This window comes from Podarcis filfolensis, assembly GCF_964270895.1.
Source record: "Podarcis filfolensis genome assembly, chromosome: 17".
NCBI classification, from domain to species: Eukaryota; Metazoa; Chordata; class Lepidosauria; order Squamata; family Lacertidae; genus Podarcis; species Podarcis filfolensis.
This window is the reverse complement of record NC_139621.1, coordinates 38,434,618-38,461,243: the sequence shown is the minus strand read 5'-3', so window position 1 is coordinate 38,461,243 and position 26,626 is coordinate 38,434,618. Positions and strand designations below refer to the sequence as shown.

Here is a 26,626-nt window from a genome sequence, read left to right as displayed (position 1 = left end):
CATCATCCCTGACCAGTGATCTTGCTAGCTGCGGATGATGGGACTTATAGTCCAAAAACAGCCGGAGACCCAAGTTTGGGAAACACTGATCTACGAAGAGGGTAGGTGGGTGGGCATGAGTTGGATTTCAACGACAAATGAGTTGTGCGGTGGCATATGTACACAGACCCCTCCTCCCACCTTCCCTGTATCTCTCTATCCAGGTATTTCTGTCTCTTATCTAAGCCTCAGTACTGGAAGTGAGTTTGGTTACGGGGGGGGGGGGGGAAGCAAGAAAAGCAGACTTCAGGGAAGTAAACTGCAACAGGGGTTGGGAGAGGGTTTAAACATGGGATTTATTTACCTCATGATTATATATATATATATTTAAAAACTTCAAAGCGGCTTTTGAAAAGAATCAAGCAATAAAATTATTAGTAAAAAAAACCCCCACTAAAATTTAATAATATAAAATAAGACCAACAGGAAACTAGAAACACATCTGCATTCTAGGTCTCTGGGTAGGCTAGAAGCCTGATAGGCTCTGTGTTATTGGCAGCTGTGTGAGAACTGGATGATTTGAAGTGAAGAAGCAGTGAGGGTAATGCTTAACCCTTCCCCACCCATTATCTCCCCCACTTCCCTGCTATGGCTTCATTCCTGACCCTGAATTCGAGATGCTTATTTATGAGGTAAAGATGTATTTATGAGGTAAACTGTGCAATGAGGAAAGATGGAATGAAGGAGCAGTAACTTGCAAGGCTTGCAGTAACTTGCTGTGGGTTAAACCACAGAGCCTAGGACTTGCTGATCAGAAGGTCGGCGGTTCGAATCCCCACGACGGGGTGAGCTCCCGTTGCTTGGTCCCTGCTCCTGCCCACCTAGCAGTTCGAAAGCACGTCAAAGTGCAAGTAGATAAATAGGTGCCGCTCCGGCGGGAAGGTAAACAGCGTTTCCGTGCGCTGCTCTGTTTCGCCAGAAGCGGCTTAGTCATGCTGGCCACATGACCCGGAAGCTGTACGCCGGCTCCCTCAGCCAATAAAGTGAGATGAACGCCGCAACCCCAGAGTCGGCCACGACTGGACCTAATGGTCAGGGGTCCCTTTACCTTTACCTTACTGGTTTGGCTGTGAGGACATGAATAACAGAATCATAGATCTGTAGAGCTGGAAGGAACCATGAGGGTCATCCAGCGCAACATGGGTCTCAAACCCCTCATCCTGAGATTAAGAGTCCCATGCTCTACCGTCTGAGCTATCCCAGCGTATGGGATATATGAAAGCTATCCGTTGGGTAACCAGGGCTTTATCATCCCAGGGACCCTTCAGCATGTCCAGACTGTGTTGTGATGGAGAAGGTTGAGGCCAGAAAAGATGCACACCTGCGACGCTGAGGTAGGCAGAGGTGTTGATGAGCTCCAAGCCTCGCTGCTGCAGGGAGGCTCCATCTAAGACCAGGTACTCCCTCTCAGGGTCCAGGTCCTCTCCGACCAGGGAGATCTCGCAACCATCCAGATTGTGAACAATCTCGTCCGACATCCGCGTATCTGCCACTGCAAGGGAGAGAAGGCAGGGAAGACTTACGAGAGAAGGGAGGGAACCGCATTTATTTGTTGCATCCACACTCCACCCTTCCTCCCAAGGAGCCTCCAGAGATGCATTTAAGCCACTCTACCAAGCGGTTTGCATCAAAATATAGGTTTGGCCAGGAAAATTATATTGTAAAGGTGAGCACATGCAGTGGTCAGAGGTGCTGATAGGTTTCGGGAGGGGGGACAAGGAAGATGGCCTCTGGGGCCCCTCGCACCACACCCCTTTCTCTGCACCCTCATCCCAAGTTACCATCCAGATAAGAACTGGGGAGAATAGGATCATTTTCTTTCACTCACTAGAAACAAAAAGGGGCTCATTCCCCTGCCTGGCCTTCTGCTTCTTATCTTACCTTTCTGCTTCTCTAACCTTTCTTGAAAACAAACAGCTTACACCCATTCAGTATAGAAAGGGGAACAGAGAGATGGCCTGCATATTTTATTTTATTTTATTTTTTTGCATTGCATTGCATTGCATTTCTGTACCACTTAATCAACAAAACCTCTAAGCTGTTTGCATAAAATATAAATTAAAAATACTGATGAAATGAGATATAAAAACAAATTGACCTAAGCAATTTAAAAATACAAAACTGATTTTCCCCCTCCCCCCATCTGGCTTAATCTCCATTCGAGTTTTTTGCTCCTTCACTGTCCTCAGTGGCTTCCCTTCCCTATTTTGCCCTTGATTACCTCCTAATTTTAAACCTCTCCACAATCTTTGCCATCTACCTCTCTCTCTTCTCTTCCATCTCCTTACACACCTCCCAACCTCATTAAAGCAGCTGATGAAGCTTTGATTCCTTCCTATTCTCCTGTTCCCAGCTCCATTTCTCTCTCTGCTCCTTAGGGGGAAAGGCAGATGTAAAGCAAAAAGAGTTATCATCACAGCATGTCTCTCTGCCACCGGCAGCCTGGATTCAGAAATGAAATGGCAGACATGTGCAATAGGGAACCGTACAGCTGGTCTTGCTCAGCTGTTGGTCTAGCTCCCTCGGCCCATGCTTCAGGTGGGCTTCCCAAGTTTAAAAGCTTTGCATAGGCACACATACATAAAAGGACATTTTTTGAAAACATGTGCCAAACAACTCCCAGGAAAGGAGGAGGGCTGTTCGGTGACATCACAGGGAGCTGCCAATCAGCCTGGTTCTACTTCACATTTGCAGAATCACTTTTTTCAGGGCTCGACCCTGGAGAAGAACAAATATGTCTGGATGAAAGACAGGAGGAGTGCTCCGAAGTAATTACCTCTGTCTATGTCCTTACTGATTTTGGAATACACTCGCACTCAGTCTTCACCTCACCTCTTTCCCAAAGATCATAACTGCTCCTGCTCCTCATCTTTCCTCCCTTCTCATTCTCTGCTGGTTAGCCATCCCTTCCCCACCCCTTCTCAGTTTCCTCTTTCTGTTTCTGGCCTTCCATGCCATGTTGTTGTTGTTGTTTAGTCGTTTAGTCCATGCCATAGCAACCCCCATTTCCTCTGTCCAGGGAACACTGGGAACTGTAGTTCTGTGAATGAGTTTAAGGATCTCCAAGCAGCCTCCGCAAACTATAGTTTCCAGGAACCAACATGACAATTATGCTATATAACTGTGTGTTCTTTCTATATAGTGTTTCGCATTTCAGACACTGGAGAAGTATGTTGTTGTTTAGTCGTTTAGTCATGTCCGACTCTTCGTGACCCCCTGGACCAGAGCACACCAGGCACTCCTGTCTTCCACTGCCTCCCACAGCTTGGTCAAACTCATGCTGGTAGCTTCGAGAACACTGTCCAACCATCTCGTCCTCTGTCGTCCCCTTCTCCTTGTGCCCTCCATCTTTCCCAGCATCAGGGTCTTTCCCAGGGAGTCTTCTCTTCTCATGAGGTGACCAGAGTATTGGAGCCTCAGCTTCAGGATCTGTCCTTCCAGTGAGCACTCAGGGCTGATTTCCTTCAGAATGGAGAGGTTTGATCTTCTTGCAGTCCATGGGACTCTCAACAGCCTCCTTCAGCACCAGAATTCAAAAGCATCAATTCTTCGGCGATCAGCCTTCTTGATGGTCCAGCTCTCACTTCTATACATCACTGCTGGGAAAACCATAGCTTGAACTATATGGACCTTTGTTGACAAGGTGATGTCTCTGCTTTTTCTCTGGAGAAGTATAATTATTATAAATGGAAAAAAGAATATGTTAAATGGTCTCAAGAGGGTTTTGTTCATATTACTAGGGCTGGGAAGTCCATATCTTTCCAGGATCAGATTGGTAAAATGTGACACTTTCTGCTTCTAGCAAAACTGCCTGCTTTTTCTGCTTCTGTTGCCTGGGTTGTCACACAAACACACGCAAACAGCCCTGTGCTGCTACAGCATCTCTACCGAAGCGCTCAGCTCACCTGTGCCGTGCCAGCTCTCATCCTTCTTGGGCTCCACCTGATGTGAAATGGAGCAAGAAATCTGGAGGTCAGGAAAGAGAGGGACTCCCTCGGGACCTTCGAAGTCGGAGACAGGCCGGGCAAAATGAGAACTGCCGCTCAGTAAGATCTGAGGAGCATCAGGCTGAAGCACAACCACGTAACCCTCCACATCCGGGATGGAGACACAGGATTCCTCGCTGAAGCATCTAAGGGAAGACAGGAGAAAGCAACACCCGTTGATCCCAGTCTGCAAGGAGGCGGGAGTCCCTTTTGTTCCTCAGCACCAAGGGACACCTTTGTTTCTAAGAACACATTTTTATTTTTTTAAAAATGGATAGCCTATCCTTCCATGTAATCAGTGTCCTGGGCAGCTTGTATTTAAAGCAATACCATTAAATAGTTGTAAAATAAAGAGTAAAAAACCACAAGTGCAGAAAATAAAAGCAGCTTGAGAACAAAGGGCTAGCTACCTCTCCTTGGTGGTAGACCCTCTGATTATGTTGCTAGCTATCCAAGCCTATTGTGGAAATCCCACCATTATCTTTCAGGGGAATTAAGTCTCAGCTACCCATTTCCACAAAGCATGCTCACATGAAGCAGTAAGTGCCATTCCTCCCTGCTTTCTTTCTGCAGAGCAAAGCAGGATTCTTATAAGTACTCGAACTATCAATCCAGAGTTGTTGAAAGCAAAAGCAGCAGCAAGGGGAACAACACACACCAAACAGGCAAGATGAGACTCTTAACGGAGCCACATTGCTTCTGTTGGGTCTGTGGAACTTCAAAGCTTGCGCACCCTGTCGCCTCCTGAAGTCTCTTCTGCATCTCTAATCCAATACTAATGCCGTGTCATGAGCTGAAAGTGCGGGGTAAGCTACAGGGCCTGGAATTCTTTAAGTGAAGTGATGCGCTTCAGATTTTGTGCGTTAAAGGTATCATGCGCACACACCCTCAGGCTAAGCTTCTGTTTGCTTCTGTGAAGTCCCACATACAGTGGTATCTTGGCAGTACGGGATTTACGTATAAGCTAAACAAGCTATAGCTTAGGGCCCCACTCTCTTGGGGGCCCCCAAAAAAAATTTAAAGGAAAAGAAACCTGGATGTACATTTCCAAAATATAAAATAAAAAGGAAATAAAACCTACATACAGCAACAGTGTTTTGTGTTGTGTAGGCTCCTATTTGTTATGTGCAAACGGCTTTAGATACCTATTAGGTCCATAAATTACCATGTAGCATATATTCAACACAAAAAAATGACAATTTGTGTTGACAAAGAACAGCTGGACATATAAAGAGCCCCATTACCTTCAGTAGCTTAGGGCCTCATCAAACCTAAATCCGGCCCTCTACCTTGGTTCTTCAGCTTAATCCGTTCCGGGAGTCCGTTTGACTCCCAAAACCATTCAAAAACCAAGGTGTGACTTCCGATTGGCTGCAGGAGCTTCCTGCACTGTAGCGGAAGCCGCGTCGGATGTTCAGCTTCCAAAAAAAAGTTTGCAAAGCGGAACACTTATTTCTGGGTTTGCAACATTCGGGAGCGCATTTGTTCGACAACTAAGCCGTTCGAGAACCAAGGTACCACTGTATACACAATTGTGAAACTGAACAAAGAAGTAAAGCTGTAATAATCTGAGCAGCAGAAGCTATCTGCCCACAACTAAAAAAGTAAGGCTCTGCTGGCTCAAGCCCAGAAGGATGCAGGTTATGATGCTGCCGAAGCTTTGACACTCACTTGACAGTCGTGGTGAGCTTGAGGGGTCGGACTCCTGGCGTAGCGAAGCGCAGCGAGTTCATGTAGGCGACGTGCTGAATGGCGTGGTTGAAGGTTTCCACGTCGTCGCCCTCCAAGGTGAGGAGAGACTGGGAGGGGTTGACGTGAACCTGCAGGGGAAGGAGGAAGCCAACGGGCTTTGAGGCAAGGGCTCGGGCTGGTGGGCCGAGACACACGGACGCAGGAGAACACGAGGAGATACTGCAGGAGGCAGGAGCAGGCAGGAAGCCAAGCCAAGGTGCTAGCAGAGGGAAGGAAGGGGGGTCATGCCACCAGAGGGCAAGGGGGGGCGCTTCCGGGTGTACCTTCATCCCTTTGCCAAGGCTGTCAAAGTCGCTGTAGTCTAGCCCTTCGCGACAGGCATAGAGACACTCTATCACCTCCCGGCTCTCCAGGCTGCCAGGGCGCGCAGTGAAGCCAGCCAGGTAACCGTGGAAGTAGTGGTGAATCAGCAGAGGGTCTCCTAAGGGGGATACAGGAGGAGGGATGGTGTGAGAGACAGATGGAGAGAAAGGGGGAGAAAGAGAACACAGACCACAGAGGAGGAGGAGGTGGAAGATGCAGGTGGGAGGAGAGGCAAAAGAAGGAGGAAGGAGAGTGGGGAGTCTTGGATGCGCAGCCAGCTGAGAAACGGGGAGACCGGAGCACAGGAGCTGGGGGGTGGCGAGGAAAGGGGACAGACCTTGTTTCCTCTTTGTGGTTTCAGAGAGTTCGTGAGGAGGAAAAATTGCCCCGAACAGCATTTGAGGCAATGTGGTAGCGAAAGGCAAAAAAGTGGGATTCTCGAAAGGTAACACTCTTGAGAAATTTTCCACACACAACATCATGATCATCATCTTTATTTAGGCATGCATACATACATACATACATAGGGATGTGGGTGGCGCTGTGGCTTAAACCACAGAGCCTAGGACTTGCCGATCTGAAGGTCGGTGGTTCGAATCCCCGCGACGGGGTGAGCTCCCGTTGCTCGGTCCCTGCTCCTGCCAACCTAGCAGTTCGAAAGCACGTCAAAGTGCAAGTAGATAAATAGGTACCGCTCCGGCGGGAAGGTAAATGGCATTTCCGTGCGCTGCTCTGGTTCACCAGAAGTGGCTTAGTCATGCTGGCCACATGACCCGGAAGCTGTCTGCAGACAAACGCCAGCTCCCTCGGCCCATAGAGCGAGATGAGCGGCGCAACCCCAGAGTCGGTCACGACTGGACCTAATGGTCAGGGGTACCTTTACCTTTACATACATACATACCCTACCCATCTGGCTGGGTTTCCCCAGCCACTCTGGGCGGCTCACAACAGAATATTAAAAATACGAAAAAACACCAAAGATTAAAAACTTCCCTAAACAGATGTCTTCTAAAAGTCAGATAGTTGTTTGTTTCCATGACATCTGATGGGAGAGCGTTCCACAGGACGGACGCTACTACCGAGAAGGCCCTCTGCCTGGTTCCCTGTAGCTTCACTTCTCACAGTGAGGGACCCACCAGAAGGCCCTTGGAGCTGGACCTCTGCTCCAAAAAATGTTAACCACGTTGATGCAACTTAAGAGTTACAATTGTTTGGTTTGTTTGAACTGTATTTTATAAAAATTAGGAAAAGGAAAGAAAAAGCCTCTCACAGACCAGCTTTGTTCCACCTTCAGGCCCTCTCACAAACCACAGAGATTAAAACACCATCTTGCCCAGAAGAAGCTACGTTGGCAACGTCACCCAGGCGCCAAGACTTTCCTCCCAGAGGGGTGAGGAAAACGGAAATGGCCATGTACAGGGAATGGCATGCATGAAGAGAGGGGAGAGCCATGCGTGATGACAGAGAAAGTCAACTACCTTGCCCCAGATCCGTGGAGTTCTCATTCACTTTGGCCTTTTCTTTGTTTCTTTCCTCTGCAAAACAGAAGTGAAATTCAAAATGTTGAACAAGAGTCACCCTTTGAGTGCTTCTTCAAACTCTCTCTACCAGTAAAAGTGAATAAGCAAATGAATTCTTTGCTGCCCTTTCATGACATCCAAAACCACCTGCCTGAGGCTGCTGCCTCACTTTGCCTAATGACAGGGCTGGCCCTGCATGGGCAAATGAGCAGGGCCGTCTTTACCCAGGGGTGCAAGGGGTGTGGGGCACCCGAGCGCTGAATTCTGGGGGGCGCCAAATGTATACCTACTGTATACTGGTCCCTCTCGATCGGTGGCAGTGAAAAGCAATGGAGCAAAATCCCCCACCCCCACCCATAGCGTAAAATAGTCCCGAGAGTCAGGAAACAAAAGCAGATTGTAACAGGTGAGCAATTCCCCCCCAAAAAAGGTCAACAATTTTGGCTCCCCCCCGAATTTGGGGGTGCTGGGTGGATCTTTGCACCCCAGCGGTACATATGCTAAAGGCGGCCCTGCAAATGAGGCAACCAAATTGTCACACCTCAGAGGTGCCAGTATACCTGAAGGAGCGTCTCCACCCCCATCGTTCTGCCCAGACGCTGAGGTCCAGCACCGAGGGCCTTCTGGCGGTTCCCTCATCGCAAGGAGCAAAGCTACAGGGAACCAGGCAGAGGGCCTTCTCGGTAGTGGCGCCCGCCCTGTGGAATGCCCTCCCATCAGATGTCAAAGCGATAAATAACTACCTGACATTCAGAAGACATCTGAAGGCAGCCCTGTTCAGGGAAGTTTTGAATGTATGATATTTTAGTGTATTTTTGGTTTCTATGGAAGCCGCCCAGAGTGGCTGAGGAAACCCAGCCAGATGGGCAGGGTACAAATAAATTATTATTATTATTATTATTATTATTATTATTATTATTTTATTATCATCTGTAGTTCGGGGAGTAGGATATGAGACTTGTCGCATTCAAAGGAAGGGGGTGGCACTGCAGATTTGGGAAAGGGAACCATGAAGCCTTTCCAAGGTTTCCAAGTTCGCTTTCTGGAAACTTGAAGGCCATTTCACTGGGAGTTTAGCATTGTAGCCTAAGTCAGTATGGCACATTATTTTAGGTTTTCCTTGAAGGAGCTGGGTGGACTGCTCCTCCCTGCCAAACCATCTTAAACTTCAACGTTTTTGAAAATTTGCATCTCTCTCTTAGTAACCCAAGAATACTGAGTCTCCACTTCCTCTGCCTATTTTCCAGTCGCTCGGAAGTGCTCACCGGCCCAGCAGGCTCCGATCATGAGGGAAGATTCACGCCGTGGGGGATGGATGAGGCCGTTGTCGTGGATCAGCGCAGGGTCGTAGGAGACGCCGTCTACGTAAAGCGTCACGGTGGGGAACTCAAGGTTCAGAGCATAGTGGTGCCACTCATCATCGCAGACCTGCGAGCAGGGAAAAGGAGAGATCAGGACATACAGCGTCAGTGTCTCCATGTGGGTTTGGAGAAGAACAACAAAGATGGCGGTCGTTTCCTCACCTGCTCCAGTTTCCAGAGGAACTTGACAGGCCTTGCGCTCTCCAGCAGGGGCCAGTAGAGGAAAGCTATGCGGCAGCCATGCACACCCAGGGAATAATGGGAGTATCCGTCTTCTGCAGATAGGGAAGGAGGCATCAGATACAGCAGTTACGGCCAGTCTGTCCTGATTCACCTACGGTCATTCTGCTCTCTCAAATGCTCCAACTGCCCCGGTTACTGGGGACAGTTCTGATACCCATCCTTGGCAAAAAAACCTCTGCCCCTGTTTTGTCCTGATCTGGCCCTCAGGGGTTAGATTTCTTCAGGGTGTTGTTGCTGTTTTCTTTTTTTTAATAAAACGTGTTGACCTGTCCTTTCCCCTGGGTCTCTAGAAGTATTCCTCAGCACCACCTCTGTCTCACATATTCTTAAGAAAGAAAACTTGCTCAAAGTTTGCTTTTCAGCAAACGAGGAGTCTAGGCAGGAGACAATTTGCATCTTTCATGGTGCTCCAATAACAATAGGCAAAGGTATACCTTACTTTACGGGTTGTTGTTGTTGTTTATTAAAAAAAAACTATTGTTAATAGTTAACTGTGCTATTCCACTGCAGCACAATTCCAGTATACCATTTTAAAAAATATTTTTTTAATAAAACAAAAATAACAATACCAAAAAGGCTCCCCGCAGTACAGGGCAAGAGGACTGCAGCCTTATACCGTATTTTTCGCTCTATAAGACACACTTTTTCCCCTTCAAAAATTAAGGGGAAATGTGTGTGCGTCTTATGGAGCGAATGCAGGCTCCTTGGCTTCAGAGATAGCAACGCGAAGCCTTCGAAGCGCAGAGGGAGAGCTCCCCCCGCGCTCCGGAGGCTTCGCGTTGCTTTCGCTGAAGTCGCCTGAAGCCCCCGGAGCGCAGCGGGAACTCCCGCTGCACTCCGGAGGCTTCAGGCAGCTATCCGCAAGCCTTCAGAGCGCAGCAGGAGTTCCCACTGCGCTCCGAAGGCTTGTGGATAGCTGCCTGAAGCCTGGAGAGCGAGAGGGGTCGGTGCACACCGATCCGTCTTGCTCTCCAGGCTTTGCTTCGCTGGAGAGGCACTGCACAGTTTTCCCTCTCTGCGCAGCACCCCTTCAGCGAAGCGGGAGGAGAAATGGAAGGGGCTCTGTTTCTCCTGCCGCTTCGCTGAAGGAGCGCTGAACAGAGAGGGGGAGAATGTTTTTTTTCCTGTTCTCCCCCTCCTATGGTCCGGTGCGTCCTATAGAGCGAAAAATACAGTAGATGCTCCCTCCCCACCTATTTGCCATGGGGAAGGAAACGGCTCTTACCACTTTGCATGGTGCTGCAGATGACGGTCTCTTCCTCCCTCTTCCCCTTGCTTGGGGTCACGCCGTGTTTCATCCACAGGGACAAGGTGAAATGGTCGCTCAGGCCTTCCAGGGCGCCGGTCCCACTCCCCATGGGCACCTGGGTTGCCTGGCTGCCATTGAACCAATAGATGAGGCTGCTGTCCTGGCTGTAATGGACTGAGAGCCGTGCCGTCCAGTTGGCCATGGGTCCAGGAACAGGGAGCAGGTCTACCTCACCTGTGGCAGCACCTGTCGAGGGCAAGAGAGGAAAATAAGAACAGAGGAGGCCCATCCGAAAACAGGTGATTGGTGTCCTTTGCTAAGGGCACGCCAAGACCAAGACACTTTGGTGCCTGATAATGGAAAATCCACGAGACACCTCTCTCCCCGATTCTGCTAATTAAGCAGGGGACACAATATACTAGAAATATTTCCAGTGAAATGTTGAGGAATGTCACAATGCAAACCCTACAGTGCTCTGGTGCAGCTCCTGTCCATCTCAATGGGCCTTGAGGAGGACAACTTTGCAGAACAGTTTGGAATTTGATACCCCACTTTATCACTACCCTAAGGAGTCTCAAAGGGACGCAGGTGGCGCTGTGGGTTAAACCACAGAGCCTAGGGCTTGCTGATCAGAAGGTCGGTGGTTCGAATCCCCGCGACGGGGTGAGCTCCCGTTGCTCAGTCCCTGCTCCTGCCAACCTAGCAGTTCGAGAGCACGTCAAAGTGCAAGTAGATAAATAGGTACCGCTCTGGCGGGAAGGTAAACGGTGTTTCCGTGTGCTGCTCTGGTTTGCCAGAAGTGGCTTAGTCATGCTGGCCACATGACCCAGAAGCTGTCTGTGGACAAACGCCAGCTCCCTCGGCCAATAAAGCGAGATGAACACCGCAACCCCAGAGTCGGCCACGACTGGACCTAATGGTCAGGGGTCCCTTTACCTTTACCTTTAAGGAGTCTCAAAGCGGCTCACATTCTCCTTTCCCTTCCTCCCCCACAACAAACACTCTGTGAGGTGAGTGGGGCTGAGAGACTTCAGAGAAGTGTGACCGGCCCAAGGTCACCCAGCAGCTGCATGTGGAGGAGCAGAGACGTGAACCCGGTTCCCCAGATTGCAAGACTTCCGCTCTTAACCACTACACCACACTGGCCTCATTCGCAATCTACTCCCCATGGGTTAGATCTATGTGCCTTAATGATGCCCAAAATCTGCCACCTAATTTTGCTATATGGTACGAATGCTCCTGACTAAGGGCACCTAAAACTACTCCTCACCCAGTTTTGCTGGAAGAAAATATTGTAAGGCAATTGACCCATGGTCTTTGAAGTTCCCATCCATCTGTACACCCGCACACAACCTAGTTCGCTTCCTCCCGCAAGAATCACTCGGTGCGATAAGGGAATACGCACCACAGAGTTTGCGCAGCGACTTCTCGGAGTAATTGTCGCGATCGCAGCCTTTGGCCACGTGGTTTGTCTGCAGCTCCACCGTGGCCTGGATGTTCCACAGGGGCTCGTCACAGGTCTCCAGGTGGATGTTAGGGAAAAGAGCGAGGCTGCCCGTGCCTGGGGTGTACTCTATCCTCTTATTCCAACCTGTGGGGAGGTTTTTAAATGGGCAAATTATGTTGCTTTATGTTTACACTTCACATTCCGCCCATTGGCTGGTTACAACAGAGAAAGTAAGTACAGTCATCGATATCAAAACAAATCAAAATCATGCATTTCCCAACAGATTATCGTCAGGTCTATATGTCGTCCCCCCCACACACTGTGCATTTATCAACACCCTCCAAACTATACCAGGACCTGGATCTAGAATATGGCCAGGCTGGTGTAAGCTGTCAACTTACAGATTTGAAAATAAGGGACCAGCAGCCTTGAAAATAAGGGACCAGCAGCCAAAATAAGGGATTTTAGTCAACGAGTTAAAAGGGATCAGATAATTTTGGAGAGCAGCGCCGGTTTTTAGCCCTTCGTTTCCAGAGGTTGCTGCTCAAGACACCAGCCGATGAAACACTGCAATTAAATAACTACAAGCAGCAACCACTTTTCGCGCAAAACAAAGTCCAAGCTACAAAGATGCTGCTGCAGTTCTGTATCTTTTCTCTCGTGCTCCATCTGCAGCTCTCAATTCCATCAGGTGGGGCGGGAGGAAGGGGGGGAAATAGCGCCCGAAGAAAACCCACAGATCAGACCATCTATGCTAGTCTACCACTCCAAATCTATGGGAGAAGCGCTTGCGGTCCTTCCCTTGTAGCCCTTGGAACACCTGCCCGCGCCTCCACCTCCTCCTCTTCCTCCTCTCCCTGAACTGCTTTCTCTATGGTTGCCCTCGCTCTCCTCTCAAGGCTCCTCATAAATTCATAGACCATGCCAGGCTGCCCATCTTATTTGGGTCCAGCTGCAGTATGGCCTAGTGGGAGCGGGAGCAGCGGTGACGGGCAGAGGGGAGGCCCCAGGCAGAGACGCTAAGTTCGGCGGCCGTGAGGAGGATGGTGGGGGAAGGGCCCGAGGCTCCCACCAGTCCCAGCGGGGAGGGGTTCCCGGGGGCCGAGGCTGGTGAGAGGAGGCTGGGGGGGCGGGCCGGGCAGCCAAGCAACACAGTTGGAGCCTCCCTCCTCCCTGGCCGGCAGGGAGGGAGGGAAAGGAGCTGCTTCCTTTGAAACCCGGGAAATTTAAGGGACATCCATCAGTAAGGGACAGCAGCGGGACATGGCGCTGGGATAAGGGACTGTCCCTCCAAGTAAGGGACACTTGACAGCTATGGACTTGATAAGCCTCCCAGCCTCCTTGATAGTTACTGAGGTCTAGCCACATGGAAAACTAATCCAGCAACTATTTTAATTATGGAATGGATTTCTATCCCAACCTTCCTTTGAGGAAATATTCCTTTAAAGGACATTTTAAATAAAGAAACAACACTGTCAATTTACAGTACACAGGCTTCCCAAGCATAATAACAGATCTTAAGTCTTAGGTTGACTAAAGCCTGAATATCTATTTCTATCTATCTATCTATCTATCATCTATCTATCTCTCATATATATTCTTTCTGTAACTTTTCCCAGGGGACAAAACAGAGCAAACTAATGCAATCATATTAACTGCTCTCATACATAATACATATTTTTAATATATATGAGAGAGAGAGTTAATATATATCAGGCTATGTAGTTTAAAATGAGCTGTTATCCATCAAATAAAGAAGGCAGAAGAGGTAAAAATAAAAGGCAAAGTAACTGAATGATCCCTTGGTCAGTCTTAGAAACTGAGATATGAAAGCTAGGAGCTAAATGGCACCTTAAACCTAGGTTATGGGCACCGTAATGGAATGTCTAGGAGCACTTTTTTTATAACTAGACTACAAAGCTGAAAATGAATGAACTGCAGCTAAAATATTTTGTTCATTTTTCACATGGTCTAGTCCTCATCTGAAGACTGCAAAAAACAAAACCATACTTCGCCTGCTTCCCCCCACACCCCAATATTCTTATGTGGATCCCTTCTCCAGTCCTCAGAGAGTGGCTGGAAAAAGATCCTCCTTTCATTCCAGGAGTGGCAGTCTTAATCTGAAATCTTAGCAGTGCTCCCATGTCTCAGAAACTGCTCGCATTAATGAAATTCCCCATTGCAAAACGCACCTAGAACAATGGGAGTTTAGAACGCTGCCCTTGGTGGAGTCACCAGGAGGAAGGAGGAGAAATATGCACCATGGAAATAAAGGCTCCATACCTTGCCAGCTGGGTTTACAGGTGGGCTTCACCTGGATCTCGACCTCTGCATCATCAGAAGCGCGTTTCTTGCCACAGTCATAGGCTGTCACTGTGAACTTATAGAGTCGCTCTCCACTGTACTGCAGTTTCTCAGTGTTCTCAATGTTCCCTGCCGGAAATAGAACGGCCTTGAAGTTAGAGAAGCAAAGAACAACAGAAACACACACAAGGTCCAAACATCCCTTTGTTGCCATTGCTAGGCTGCAGCAAGCACAGCCTCTCATCCACAGCTATGGCATAATCTACACATCCTGGGCACTCATAATGATTTCAATAATCACCCGGTAACATGATCCAGCTGTTTCCATCCTCCAAGCTACTTCCCACTTTATGCGTCCGCATTCATGAGTGTTACACTGGTGATTTCCATACAAAGCTTGTAAATTATACAGTGGTACCTCGAGTTAAGAACTTAATTCGTTCTGGAGATCCGTTCTTAACCTGAAACTGATCTTAGCCTGAGGTACCATTTGAGCTAATGGGGCCTTCCGCTGCCACTGTTGTGAGATTTCTGTTCTCATCCTGAGGTAAAGTTCTTAACCCAAGGTACTATTTCTGGGTTAGCGGAGTCTGTAACCTGAAGTGCATGTAACCTGAAGCTGAAGTATGTAATCCGAGGTACCACTGTACTTAATTTGTTCCGGAGGTCCGTTCTTAACCTGAAACTGTTCTTAACCTGAAGCACCACTTTAGCTAATGGGGCCTCCTGTTGCTGCCATGTGATTTCTGTTCTCATCCTGAAGCAAAGTTCTTAATCTGAGGTACTATTTCTGGGTTAGTGGAGTCTGTAACCTGAAGCATCTGTAACCTGAAGCGTATGTAACCCGAGGTACCACTGTAAAGGGCTTGTGTGTATCCCTAGATGCTATGGGGAGTTTTCCAGATAGCGCCACAAACCTGCCCTTCACTCTATGTGTGTTTATTGCAGGAAACACCAGAGTACTATGATTATTTATTCAATTTATAGAATCATAGAATTGTAGAGTTGGAAGGGATACCGAGGGCCATCTAGTCCACCCCCGTGCAATGCAGGAATCTCAACTAAAGCATCCATGACAGGTGGCCCTCCAACCTCTGCTTAAAAACCTCCAAGGAAGATATCGCATCCTTCCTCCTATATAGCCCGAAGCAGAAAACACCGCCCTGAAAACGGTTGGAAATGACAGGACACATAGGGTTACTACTACTGCAAAAACTCTGACATGGCCCTCTGCATATTACATTTTTAGGTGCACACTAATGTTGTGAAGTGTGCATGGGACAAACAGGTGTGATGCCAGTTAGAAATCTACAAACAAATGTTCAATTTAAAGTGTATAAAAATTGGGTTTTGGAAAACCCTTACAAGGATTTGCAATGAAATTCAGCTAAGGGGAAATGAGGAAGTCGCTTTACAAAGTTAATAACTGTTATTTTCAATAAGGTTATGATTTATGTTTGTTATGTTTGTTGTTTTGCGTTTTTGTTTGTCGTTAATATTGTAAAAATCAATAAAAATTTTGAAGAAAAAAAAAAAGAAATCTACAAACAGGCGAAACGCCATAGCGTATGTGTCACCCAGTGGCTTGCTGCTATAAAATGTGTGGAAAGATCTGTAAAAGTACGAGAATCAGCGTCAATCCTCACAGATGTGACTTGCCTTTAAGTGCATTCTGAACAAGTGGCAAGAGCTAAGCTTGCTAGGTGCAATCTCTACTAACATTCACACGCACAACATGGCAATCTGGTTCCTGTAATATAGTATTTGTTGACCTTGAAGTATGTGTGGATGCATTCATACGTGCCTAAGCCCTATCCGCACTATACGTTTAGACCAGTATCATACCGCTTTAAACAGGTCTGGCTTCCCCCAAAGAATCCTGGGAACTCTAGTTTGTAAAAATGTAAGAGGACCCCTATGTCACTCATGGAGCTAAAATTCCCAGAATTCACTGGGAAGAGGGACTGGTTGTTAAACCACTCTGTAAATTGTTCTGTGAGGGAAATGGGGGGGGGGGTCTCTTAAAAACTCACAAACTTTACAAACTGGTTCCCAGGATATTTGGGGGCAAACCATAGCTGTTCAAAGCAGAGTGATACAAAGTTATGTTTGCCATCTCGCTAAAAAGCAAGTTCCAAACTTGACAATACACTGGAGATATTGAACTGCCACCTCCATTTGTTTTAAACTGCAAAGCGGCATCAAAGGTTGTGTTCAGAAGTGAGAACTGCAACAGAGGCAGGGCTGTTTAACCTTCATCGTCCATGCCATTTTCCCTCTCAGAACTGCCACCTCTAGGTTGTTTTCCAGTTTGTGGAGAGAAATACCGTATTTTTCGCTCTATAGGACGCACTTTTCCCCCTCCAAAAATTAAGGGGAAATGTGTGCATGCCCTACAGAGCGAATGCAGGCTGCGCGGCTAAGCCCAAAGCCGGAACAGGGAGACAGAGTGCTGTGGAGCGCTCCGTCTCGCTGTTCTAGCTTGGGGTTAGCTACGCAAAGCCTCTGCGGGGCAGCGGGGTGCCTTCACCTGTGGAGGCTACGCCCTGTGGAGGCTATGAAGGCTGTATGAAGGTGGGGGGAAGCAGCGTTTCCCCCCACCGCCAGCTCCACAAGCTCGGGGGGCAGCGGGAAGGCGGTGCGCCGCCTTTGCGCTGCTCCCTGACCTGGTCTTTAAGGCTGGCGGTGGGGGAAAGCAGCGCTTCCCCCCACCAGCCCCAAAGAGCAGGTCAAAAGGAACCCAAAGCCTCTGGAGCCCAGCGGGAACTCCTGCTGGGCTCCGGAGGCTTCGGGTGAACGCACCTTGAACGCACAGAACGCACCTTGCTTTAGAGGAGAACAAGAAAAAAAATTTTTTTTTCCTGTTCTCCCCCTCCTATGGTCCGGTGCATCCTCTAGAGCGAAAAATACGGTATATACTCCTTGCCATTCCTCCCCTGAAACTGGCAGTCTTTCGCAGCTGCTTTTCAGTAAAAAAATATAAAAATTAAAATCATCCAGACACACCCAGAGGAACATTTTACATGTTTCCCAAGTATCATCTAGTTTGCCCACAAAACAATTATCAGTGGTACAATTTGCAAGTCTGCACCAGCATTGCTCCACAGTTTCCGGTGCAATTCAGCAGCCAGAGGCCTGTTGAGGTTCTCACCATCGTTGTCAATCAGGAAGGGGACATTGGGAGTCAGGATCTCATAGTAGCAGATCTGGCTGTACTGAGGGGAGCAGTCGCCATCAATGGCTTCCACACGCAGGATGCGATCATAGAGCTTCCCTTCTGTCACCGCCACACGGTAAAGGTTCTCCACAAAGACGGGAGCGAACTCGTTGACATCATTCACCCGCACGTGAACCGTGGCCCTGAACAAAGAAGAAAGGTCAGGGGCTGTTTTATAAAGAAGAGAAATGATGGGCCTTAAAGCTGCCTGTCTTAGGCTGAACCCCTCCATTCAGAAATGGAAGACCTGGCTGTAGTTACTCAATGTGAGGTGAACGTACTCTTCATATGCTCAGGGGCAGTGCTCTTCTTCTAAAAAAAATGTTTAGGGGTACTCTCATTTTGACTCCAGAAAATCACCATTTTATAGTGCAAATCGGGAAAAATAAATACAGTAAATGGACAAAAGTACAAAGATGTTTAGGGGTATGTGTACCCCTGCGTCCTCCTGGGGAAAAAAGCACTGCTCAGGGGCATTCTTTTTGGGCAATACACCTCAGTGATGGCTGTTTCCAGGACTGAGTTGCAATAGTTGCTGCTGTATGTTTTCGCAGAGGTGAACTCCCTCTATGCGGATTAATCTTTTGGGATGAGGGAAAATCTATGAACGTTCAAATTGGTAAAAGGTAAAGGTAAAGGGACCCCTGACCATTAGGTCCAGTCGTGGCCGACTCTGGGGTTGCGGCGCTCATCTCACTTTATTGGCCGAGGGAGCCGGTGTACAGCTTCCGGGTCATGTGGCCAGCATGACTAAGCCACTTCTGGCGAACCAGACCAGCGCACGGAAACGCCATTTACCTTCCCGCCAGAGCGGTACCTATTTATCTACTTGCACTTTGACATGCTTTCGAACTGCTAGGTGGGCAGGAGCAGGGACCGAGCAACGGGAGCTCACCCCGTCGTGGGGATTCGAACCGCCGACCTTCTGATCGGCAAGTCCTAGGCTCTGTGGTTTAACCCTCAGCGCCACCTGCGTCTGTTCAAGTTGGTAGTCTAACCTTTAAAGATGAAAAGTTTTCTTAGAAAAGTGTTGCCGCTGCTTCAAAGTAATAGCTTGGCTACCCTCAACAATCTAGCCGTGATGCAGGGACAGAATGCCCCACAGGAAATTATACTGAATTAAGACCATTAGCCTTTTCCCCACAGGACGTTCTGTTTCAAGAATGCAACCTGACTCTGAGGTGATGGCAAGACTTTTTTTGGGGCCCCCCCTCATCTTTAACGTTAATACTGCCACCCCAAAAATTCCTGCTTCAAAAAGTTGTCCAATTCTAAGAATTTTCAACAGAAGGGATGTTTTATCTGTAGGCATGAAATGGATGGCTGTTTTTCTTTTTCTGTCTTTGTCTGAAAAAAATAAACACCCTTCCCTCACTTCAAGTGGCTGCTGGACTGCCTTCACCAGCTAATTGGACCTTCCGGGGTAGCGGTAACAGCTCAGCTTTAGTGGTAATATGTGGCTCAAATTTAAATCCTGGGTCAGTTCGGTGCTGCTGACAAGGAGGGTCCCCAGAAGTACAAACTACACTTCAGAATGAGAATATGAGACTTCCTAGGGACCACAAAAATAAAAGTATGGGGAAGAGAGGGAGTTCTAAAACTGCCCCTTTCAGTAGAGGTCTCTCAGGCAGTAGCTGCCAGTCAGAAGGCAAGAAAAAGTGGCAGTGGTTAAAATCCCAAAGAAACCTGCAAGAGCTTGTGTGGTGTGTCCTACAGTGTCCGTATTTATGAAATGTACAGTGGTACCTTGGTTCTTGAACTTAATCCATTCCGGGAGTCCGTTTAACTCCCAAAACTGTTCAAAAACCAAGGCACAGCTTCCGATTGGCTGCAGGAGCTTCCTGCACTCAATCGGAAGCCACGGAGAACGTTCGGCTTCCGAAAAACGTTCACAAACTGGAACACTCACTTCTGGGTTTGCGGCATTCGGGAGCCGATTTGGTCGAGTACCAAGGTACCGCTGTACTGACAGCAGAAGGACCACCAAAGTAATGACAGATTTATTAAAAAGAAACATTGCCTCTATTATATACTTTCAAACATTCCACAGCCATCTGACATAGATTATTTCACATTTCCAACAATGAACAGTATTTCAGTGGGGAAGGGGCTCAGTTAAGGACACTATCCCATGCGATAGCTCCCTAAAAATCTCGCCAGATGAAAAGGAAAACAAATATTCAGTCTTACTTGTGGGACTTCTTGGTGTTGGCACCATCAGGTCCTTCTCCACAGTCATAAGCCTGGATGGTGAAGGTGTGTTCCTTGTGAGCTTCGCAGTCCACCGGCTCTTTGGCCCGGATCAATCCTTCGCCTGTTGCTTTGTCCAGGATCACAGCTTCAAAAGGCACCCCTGCCCCATGGATCCGGAATCCACAGATCTCACCTGGTTTGCCAGAAGTATGAAGCAGAAATACGAAAAAGGGGAATGTGAAGAAAGAGCTTATCTCAGAGGCAAATATTTCCGTTTTCCTGTTGGCCGACCATCCACCATTCCATTGCGCCGCACATGCTCCCTACAAGGGCATGAGGCAGTTGCCACAGCAGAAAGTTCTGGATGCCATTAAGGTCAGCCAAGTGGACAACTATGAGATCTGAATCTGAAAGGAAGTTCTACTATTCAAGACCCACCGAAATGAAGGGAAGTGCTTTTTGTGGGGTTCCCCTCAGTGGAGCTAGGAGAATACCACTCGGGATTTCCTGCCTCAGACAATCACAACATCTTAGGCCAGACCTGTCACTCAACACATTCCAGATTTCTGCCACAAAGACCCACCTCACACAAAATGGCTGCCAAACAGGCCAGCCTGAAACGGCATCCATGGGGCAGCTGCTGCATCTAGCAATCCGCTTGTATGGAGTCAATTGCCATCATTTTTCCCAACACCACTGAGAAAATATTTCTGTTGGTGTTTCATTCGTTGGTAGGCTAGACTGGAAAGCCATGTATCTACAGGGGCGGACTTTGGCAATACGATGCCTTGAGCGAGGACAAAATTTGGCGCCCCCTAAATTTTTCTTATTTTCACAGTAATTCTGTTTAGTACGGTTTGCTCATATAAATGTAGGTATTATTACGATCACCACCATCATTTTGCACCCCCTCCGCTTGGTGTCCTGTGAGGGGAAACCACCCACATCCCCATAATTCTGGCACTGCTCCTTACCCAGACTGGGTTGCCATCTGCCCATACTCTTCCTGGACTGTGGTTATGACCCTCTGCCAGGATCATCACAGGACACAGTCCCTCTACCAGAGACCTCCACATATGAGAAAGCGAAAGAAGCCCCAAGGCACTGGATGCCCTCCATTTGCCACTGCCAGAGAGGTTTCTTTGCCCAGCCCTGACAATCCCTGCAGAGGTGGATTTAGGGGAGCACCGTCACACTGGGCAGGTGTGCCAAATTTTGGCGTAGCACTGAAATTTGTGACCCCACTTATCCTTCCTCAGAAACTCCCCCATTTCTGCAGATCCTGCCTTTATCCGTTCCAAAGGCAGCAGGATCACAGCCCTACCAGAGGGCATTCCTCAGGAACTAAGTGCAGATCCTTTAACTGAGAAGATATCTCTCCTGGGGAGATAGGACCTGAAACACACTCCCTCCCTCTCCCTGGAAGTCTGTTTCAGCCCTCAGTGGGATCCAGATCACTGTCAACCCAACACCCAAGGTGCATAGCTGTCAACATTTCCCTTTTCTTAAGGGAAATTTCCTTATTCCGAATAGGATTTCTCGCAAGAAAAGGGAAAAGTTGACAGCTACGCCTAGGTGACTGCTTATCTGACTGAGGTTCTGCTGGCTAATCAAACTTTTGTCTCTGGCTTCCACAGCGCACCATCTGAGATTCTGGCTTTGGGCTTCAACTGCACACCCTGTCTAATTCCTCCCAGGTCCTGCAGTCTAGCTTCAGCTGGGACTGCAGATCCTCCTCAGCCTGACCCGTGGGAAGCCGCTCCTCTAAGGACAGAAGCTCTTGCTGGTAATAGCCGGAAAACCTATTATGTGCAATGCTTATCCATGTGTGTAATTTAATTTTGATTTTATTATTGTTTTATCTAAACAATTTATATACCATTTAACTCTCAGGGACTGTTCAGCTGGTAGAGCAGGAGATTCTGAATCTCAGGGCTGTGGGTTTCAGCCCAACATTGGGCAAAAGATTCCTGCATTGCAGGGGCCTAGACATCATCAGAAGAATCTTTATTTGCCTCAGCCACTAGCCGTAGCAATAAAATAAAAAACAGTGTAACTGAAGATAGAGGTAAAAACTTCAACTATACAAAAAATACATTCTGGAGGTTTACAGCAATAATCAAACAATAGATCTTATTCTAATTGCCCCTGATGAAACTTTTGCAGTTTTTGCTGTCACCTGGTTAACTTGATCTGCTAGAAGAAAGGACACCGTAGCAATGGTTGAACAACCTTGTGGTCCCTTCCAACGCTGCAATTCTATGTTGGGAGACCCTTATTCCCCCAACCCCTGAGCTACAATTCTCAGAGTGGTTTAGTAACCAATCCCTCTTCACAGCAACCCTGAAGACCAAGCTTCCTCAACCTCGGCCCTCCAGATGTTTTGAGACTACAATTCCCATCATCCCTGACCACTGGTCCTGCTAGCTAGGGATCATGGGAGTTGTAGGCCAAAAAAACACCTGGAGGGCCGAGGTTGAGGAAGCCTGCTGAAGACTGTATGGTCATGCTGTCAATTCTCACCAAGAGCTCTCAGCACTCTTTGGGGGAAGTCACGACTGTTCAAAGTGGTATCCTATCAGTTTAAATCAGGCATAGGCAAACTCGGCCCTCCAGATGTTTTGGGACTACAACTCCCATCATCCCTAGCTAACAGGACCAGTGGTCAGGGATTATGGAAATTGCAGTCTCAAAGCATCTGGAGGGCCGAGTTTGCCTATGCCTGGTTTAAATGCATGGTGCGAATGTGGACCTTAAGATTTCAGGAGCGATGCCTGCCCATGGAGGCAGTAAAGCCGGCAGTCAGTCGGTCATTCTGCAAGAGATTTTGCAGATGAAGCTAAACTCCTGAAACCTTGGATTTTGATCTGAGGTCTGGCAAACATGGGTGGCCGTACGCTAAACAAGTCTTGTCCTTTTCACAGTAGTACAGAAGCAGGAATAAAAATTCCCTCTCCTATAAAAGTATGAAAGGTGCAAAGTCCCTGTCCTCGTTTGCCTTTCACCACCCTACTTGCTGCTCCATATGCAAGGTTCTCCTGCTACCTTTCTGGCACTCCTTCCGCACGCAAAAGACGAGCTCTTTGAAAGCATCGAGAGAGCATAAATTGCTGCACGAGGAGCATAGTCTGGATCCAGCCCTCAGTCTGGATCTTTTAGGGTCAAGATAGACATTGTGTTAAACACATGACTGGCTCTTGCATGCATGTAAGCTTTGGGTAAACTAACTAAGAGCCACCAGAGCGGGGAAAGGAAGTGGAATCCAGATGAGGCTATTAAGTGGGGACAAAGGGTTAAATCTCCTCTCTCCCCAAGATGCAATACCAGTCTAGAGCTGGCCCTCCAGCAGCTGCTATTAAGTTAACAAGCAAGAAACCAGGCAAGGGTGACTCTTCGTCTTAAAGTCACATCCAGTTTGGCTCTATACAAATATAATGAAAATTTCTCATAAATCTGCCTCCACCATCCAGCCAGTGAATACAAAAACACTTGGATAACTGACATCCACTTAAAAATAAATAAATACTACAATTGTAATTTAAACAGTGTGGATCGAATTAAATAAATTCAAAGCAAACATCTGCTAGCGACTTACAAGTTATGATGCCTTCATGCAGTGTGCTCAGCGCTACCACTACAAAGTCTCTCACTGCAGCTAAGGCTGCACAGAAACATTATCTAAGAATGCCGTGGTTCTCCTTTTGTACCTTCCTCCCACACGTCTTCCTCTCAGCCACATACCTGCGTAGCGCAACGGAGCATCTTTGTCCAGAGCAAAGAGCGGGGGGTTCAGCAGGACTGTGTTGTCATTCTCCATGACGATGCCCTGATATTCAGCCTCGATCCATGGCTTGTGCTTGTTGGCTGGGGAAATTCGGGAGTGTAAAAAGGGTGGTAAGCAGGAATAAAACCATTCAGGTATATGCACGAGTTCACGTTCATGTTTTTCCACACACCTTGCCAGCAGCCCTGCATCCTCCTTGTACCTTTCTTTTAATTATATTTTCCCAACAATTTTTTTATTGAATTTTAATAAGAACAAGAAATAAAGGAGGGTGTTTTTTTCCTTTAAAAAAAGGTCAAGTTGCCACAATTGCCAAGTATAGGATACAGCTATAAGCTGTGTTTAAAAAAAAATGTTTAGGAGGGGTACTCTCATTTTGACTCAGGAAATTGGGGAAAATAAATACAGTAAATGGATGTTTAGGGGTATGCATATGCCTGCGTCCCTGCAGAAAAAAAGCACTGGATATATGATTTACTGAGTTAATAATAAAACGTACCAGGATGTGTGCTCTATAATTACAAAGGGCTCCATGATCTAAATCAGAACAACTGCAAATTTTTATTTCGAAAAGGAAGATAAAAAAATAGCCTTGGACTGTAGTAAATCCAGACAGTGACATAGTCCTGTAGTACCCTACGTTCCAGAGCCACAGCTTTTGTATATAAAATAAGATGAGACCAAATGGCAGAGAAGCTATCTCGAGCAATTTGTCTCCTGGACACTTCTACCTTAATGCAGGATGTTTTTCAATAAAGATTTTCAAAGTCCTTATACCTTTTCCTCAGGATACAGTTCTACTTTTCACAAAAATAGAGAAAATACTTGAGGGGAACCCAATACCTCCCCCCCCCCCAAAAATAAATACAAAAATCAGCTTAGGTTATTAATGGCTATGAGTGCAGTCCCATCTATATTAAACTTACTACGTTCCACTGAAACAGTTTGACTTACTTCTGAGAAAACAAGGATGGGATTGGGATGAGCATTCCGTTGAAAGCAACGGGATGCAAATTAATTGCAAATGAAGATATAACTAGCTTTAATTGGATTTAGGGACTCGGGATTAAGGTCGGCACGTTCAGCAGTGGGCTGATCAAATATTGTTAAATATTTCCAAGAATGCCACTGTCTGGATCCTTGCTGTTTTTAGTTTATCATAGCGCCAAGTGCGCAGATAGCTCAGATGGTTGGAGCATGATGCTGGTAATGCCAAGGTTGCAGGTTTGGTCCTCAATCCGAGTGGATGGCTGCATATTCCTGCATTGTGCGGGGTTGGACTTGATGTTCCTCAGGGTCACTTCCAACTCTACAAATCTATGATTCTATGTGTTAGCAAGGTTCCCTCGCCCTGCAGCAGTCAGAGGCAAACTGAGAGGCGTAGCACAGCTTCTTCCAATGGCTGCCTGCCACGCCTGCGGGTGTCTCCAAGCAGGGACACATTTCATCAATGGCCAGAGTGCCGAACTAGGACCTGCGAGTCCAGGGTTCAAATCCCCACTCAGCCATGAAGATCATTGGGTGACCTTGGGCCGGTCACTGCCTCTCAGCCTAACGTACCTCACAGGGTTGTTGTGGGGAGAACTGTGTGCACCACTCTGAGCTCCTTGGGTCCCCAGATGTTGTCGAACTACAACTCCCATCACCCCTAGCTAGCAAGGCCAGGGCTCAGGGATGATGGGAGTTGTAGTCCAACAACATCTGGGGACCCACCGGTTGAGAACCGCTGCCTTAGAGGAAAAAGGAGGGAGATAAATGTGATAAATAGATAGATAGATAGATAGATAGATAGATAGATAGATAGATAGATGATAGATATAGATAGATAGATATGGATTGATAGATGCCACTGCCGAAGGGGCTGAGTGGCCTTGAAGCTCCCTCGGATGAAGCTGAGCCAATCACCAATTCTCAGCCTGACCTACTTAACAGGGCTGTTGTGAGAATAAACCTTGGGTGAGAGTTATGCATGTTGCCCTGAGCTCCTTGCACAAAGGGCAAAATAAAATATGGAATAAAAATAAATAATTTGCAGCATTTGTTTTTTTACATTAACAACATCATTTTACAAAAGCAGGGGTCCGTTTTTGGAATTTTTGTTAAAGTGATTCTTAATGTCAGTATCAAACCTACTGGTTGCTTCTATATTGTTGTCATAATGTCAAAAGCTTTAGAGATAGTTGATCATGATTTGTCAATATTTGACCGGGCAGCTCCTCAACCTTTCTCAGCAGCTAGACAATGTTTTTCGTTTGTTTAATCCTTTTATTTCTACATACGCACACAAACCAACAATACCAACAGCATTCTGCCCAGATAGATCCTTACTCGAAGCATCTCACGATGTAACATAATAATAATAATAATAAAGTATCCTGAAATCTCGTAAATCTCATGGTTTGACATTTATTTGATGGGGTTGAGGATGTGGAAGCTGGGGAATTTTAGCCCTGAATTCAGAGAAAATGATTGCGGAACGACGGAAAGCTATCTATAAAAAAAACCCCGAAACCCATCTGTTTGCTTTGACACAATAAGAAGCTTAAAAATAGAACCTTCGACAACTCTCTAGCAGGCGCAAACCATCACCGTCATTCTAGGCCGTGCCATCCATACATTTCACATGCAACCAATAATTTCATAAGCAGACCGTCAGATCCCCACCCGCAAGGAGTTTACAACTCCTGTGTTTCAACAGCAGACGACAGGATAGAAGGGAAAGCCAGAGCAACATTGAGGGAAGGGTGTGTGAGAGCAAACGCAGTCGCCCTTAGCTTGTTTTGATTGGAAATAAGGACTAAAGGGTTCTGCCTAAGACCCCCCAGGGAGAAAAGCAGGTTTTCATCATTCACGTCTGAGGCCTTAAGACGCTCCCTTGAAATAGCCTCAGCTCAGCTTTCTCCATGCATCACCCACCCCGTCCCAATATCCCTTGCTCTGCCCTGGCATGTGCCATATTCCCCTTGGCCCCTCCTTGTTGCCCAAAGCGCTAATCCCGTTGGCTGGATCCGGTCCAGACTCAACATTGAGGCAGCAGCCGGCAGGAGGCTCTGAAAAATGTCACAGGCCCAGAAATAGCAAATTAATCTTTATCACACAACCTCCAGGGCAGGGAAAACAAGAGGAAGGTGGGGGTGAAGAGAGAATGCAAAGAAAGGGAGAATTGCTATAAATTAACACGCTCCCTCCCCACCAACCAATCCCTGATAAAATTGGGTCTCTGGGATT

At 47.4% G+C, this 26,626-nt stretch overlaps 1 protein-coding gene across 1 annotated transcript in view; it reads right to left on the bottom strand.

Moving 5' to 3' along the window:
- Positions 1–26,626, bottom strand: part of CLSTN3 (calsyntenin 3) — a 37,245-nt gene that overhangs the window by 5,899 nt on the left and 4,720 nt on the right. Inside the window, exons 2-14 of the mRNA XM_083593032.1 lie at positions 23,356–23,478; positions 19,612–19,807; positions 17,356–17,564; positions 14,184–14,333; positions 11,859–12,044; positions 10,430–10,699; positions 9,124–9,236; positions 8,866–9,028; positions 7,559–7,615; positions 6,041–6,198; positions 5,697–5,845; positions 3,945–4,171; positions 1,361–1,531 (exon numbers count right to left, since the gene is read on the bottom strand). Of these exons, the coding sequence (XP_083449158.1) occupies positions 1,361–1,531; positions 3,945–4,171; positions 5,697–5,845; positions 6,041–6,198; positions 7,559–7,615; positions 8,866–9,028; positions 9,124–9,236; positions 10,430–10,699; positions 11,859–12,044; positions 14,184–14,333; positions 17,356–17,564; positions 19,612–19,807; positions 23,356–23,478 (2,172 nt within the window). The remainder of the gene's footprint in view (positions 1–1,360; positions 1,532–3,944; positions 4,172–5,696; positions 5,846–6,040; positions 6,199–7,558; positions 7,616–8,865; positions 9,029–9,123; positions 9,237–10,429; positions 10,700–11,858; positions 12,045–14,183; positions 14,334–17,355; positions 17,565–19,611; positions 19,808–23,355; positions 23,479–26,626) is intronic.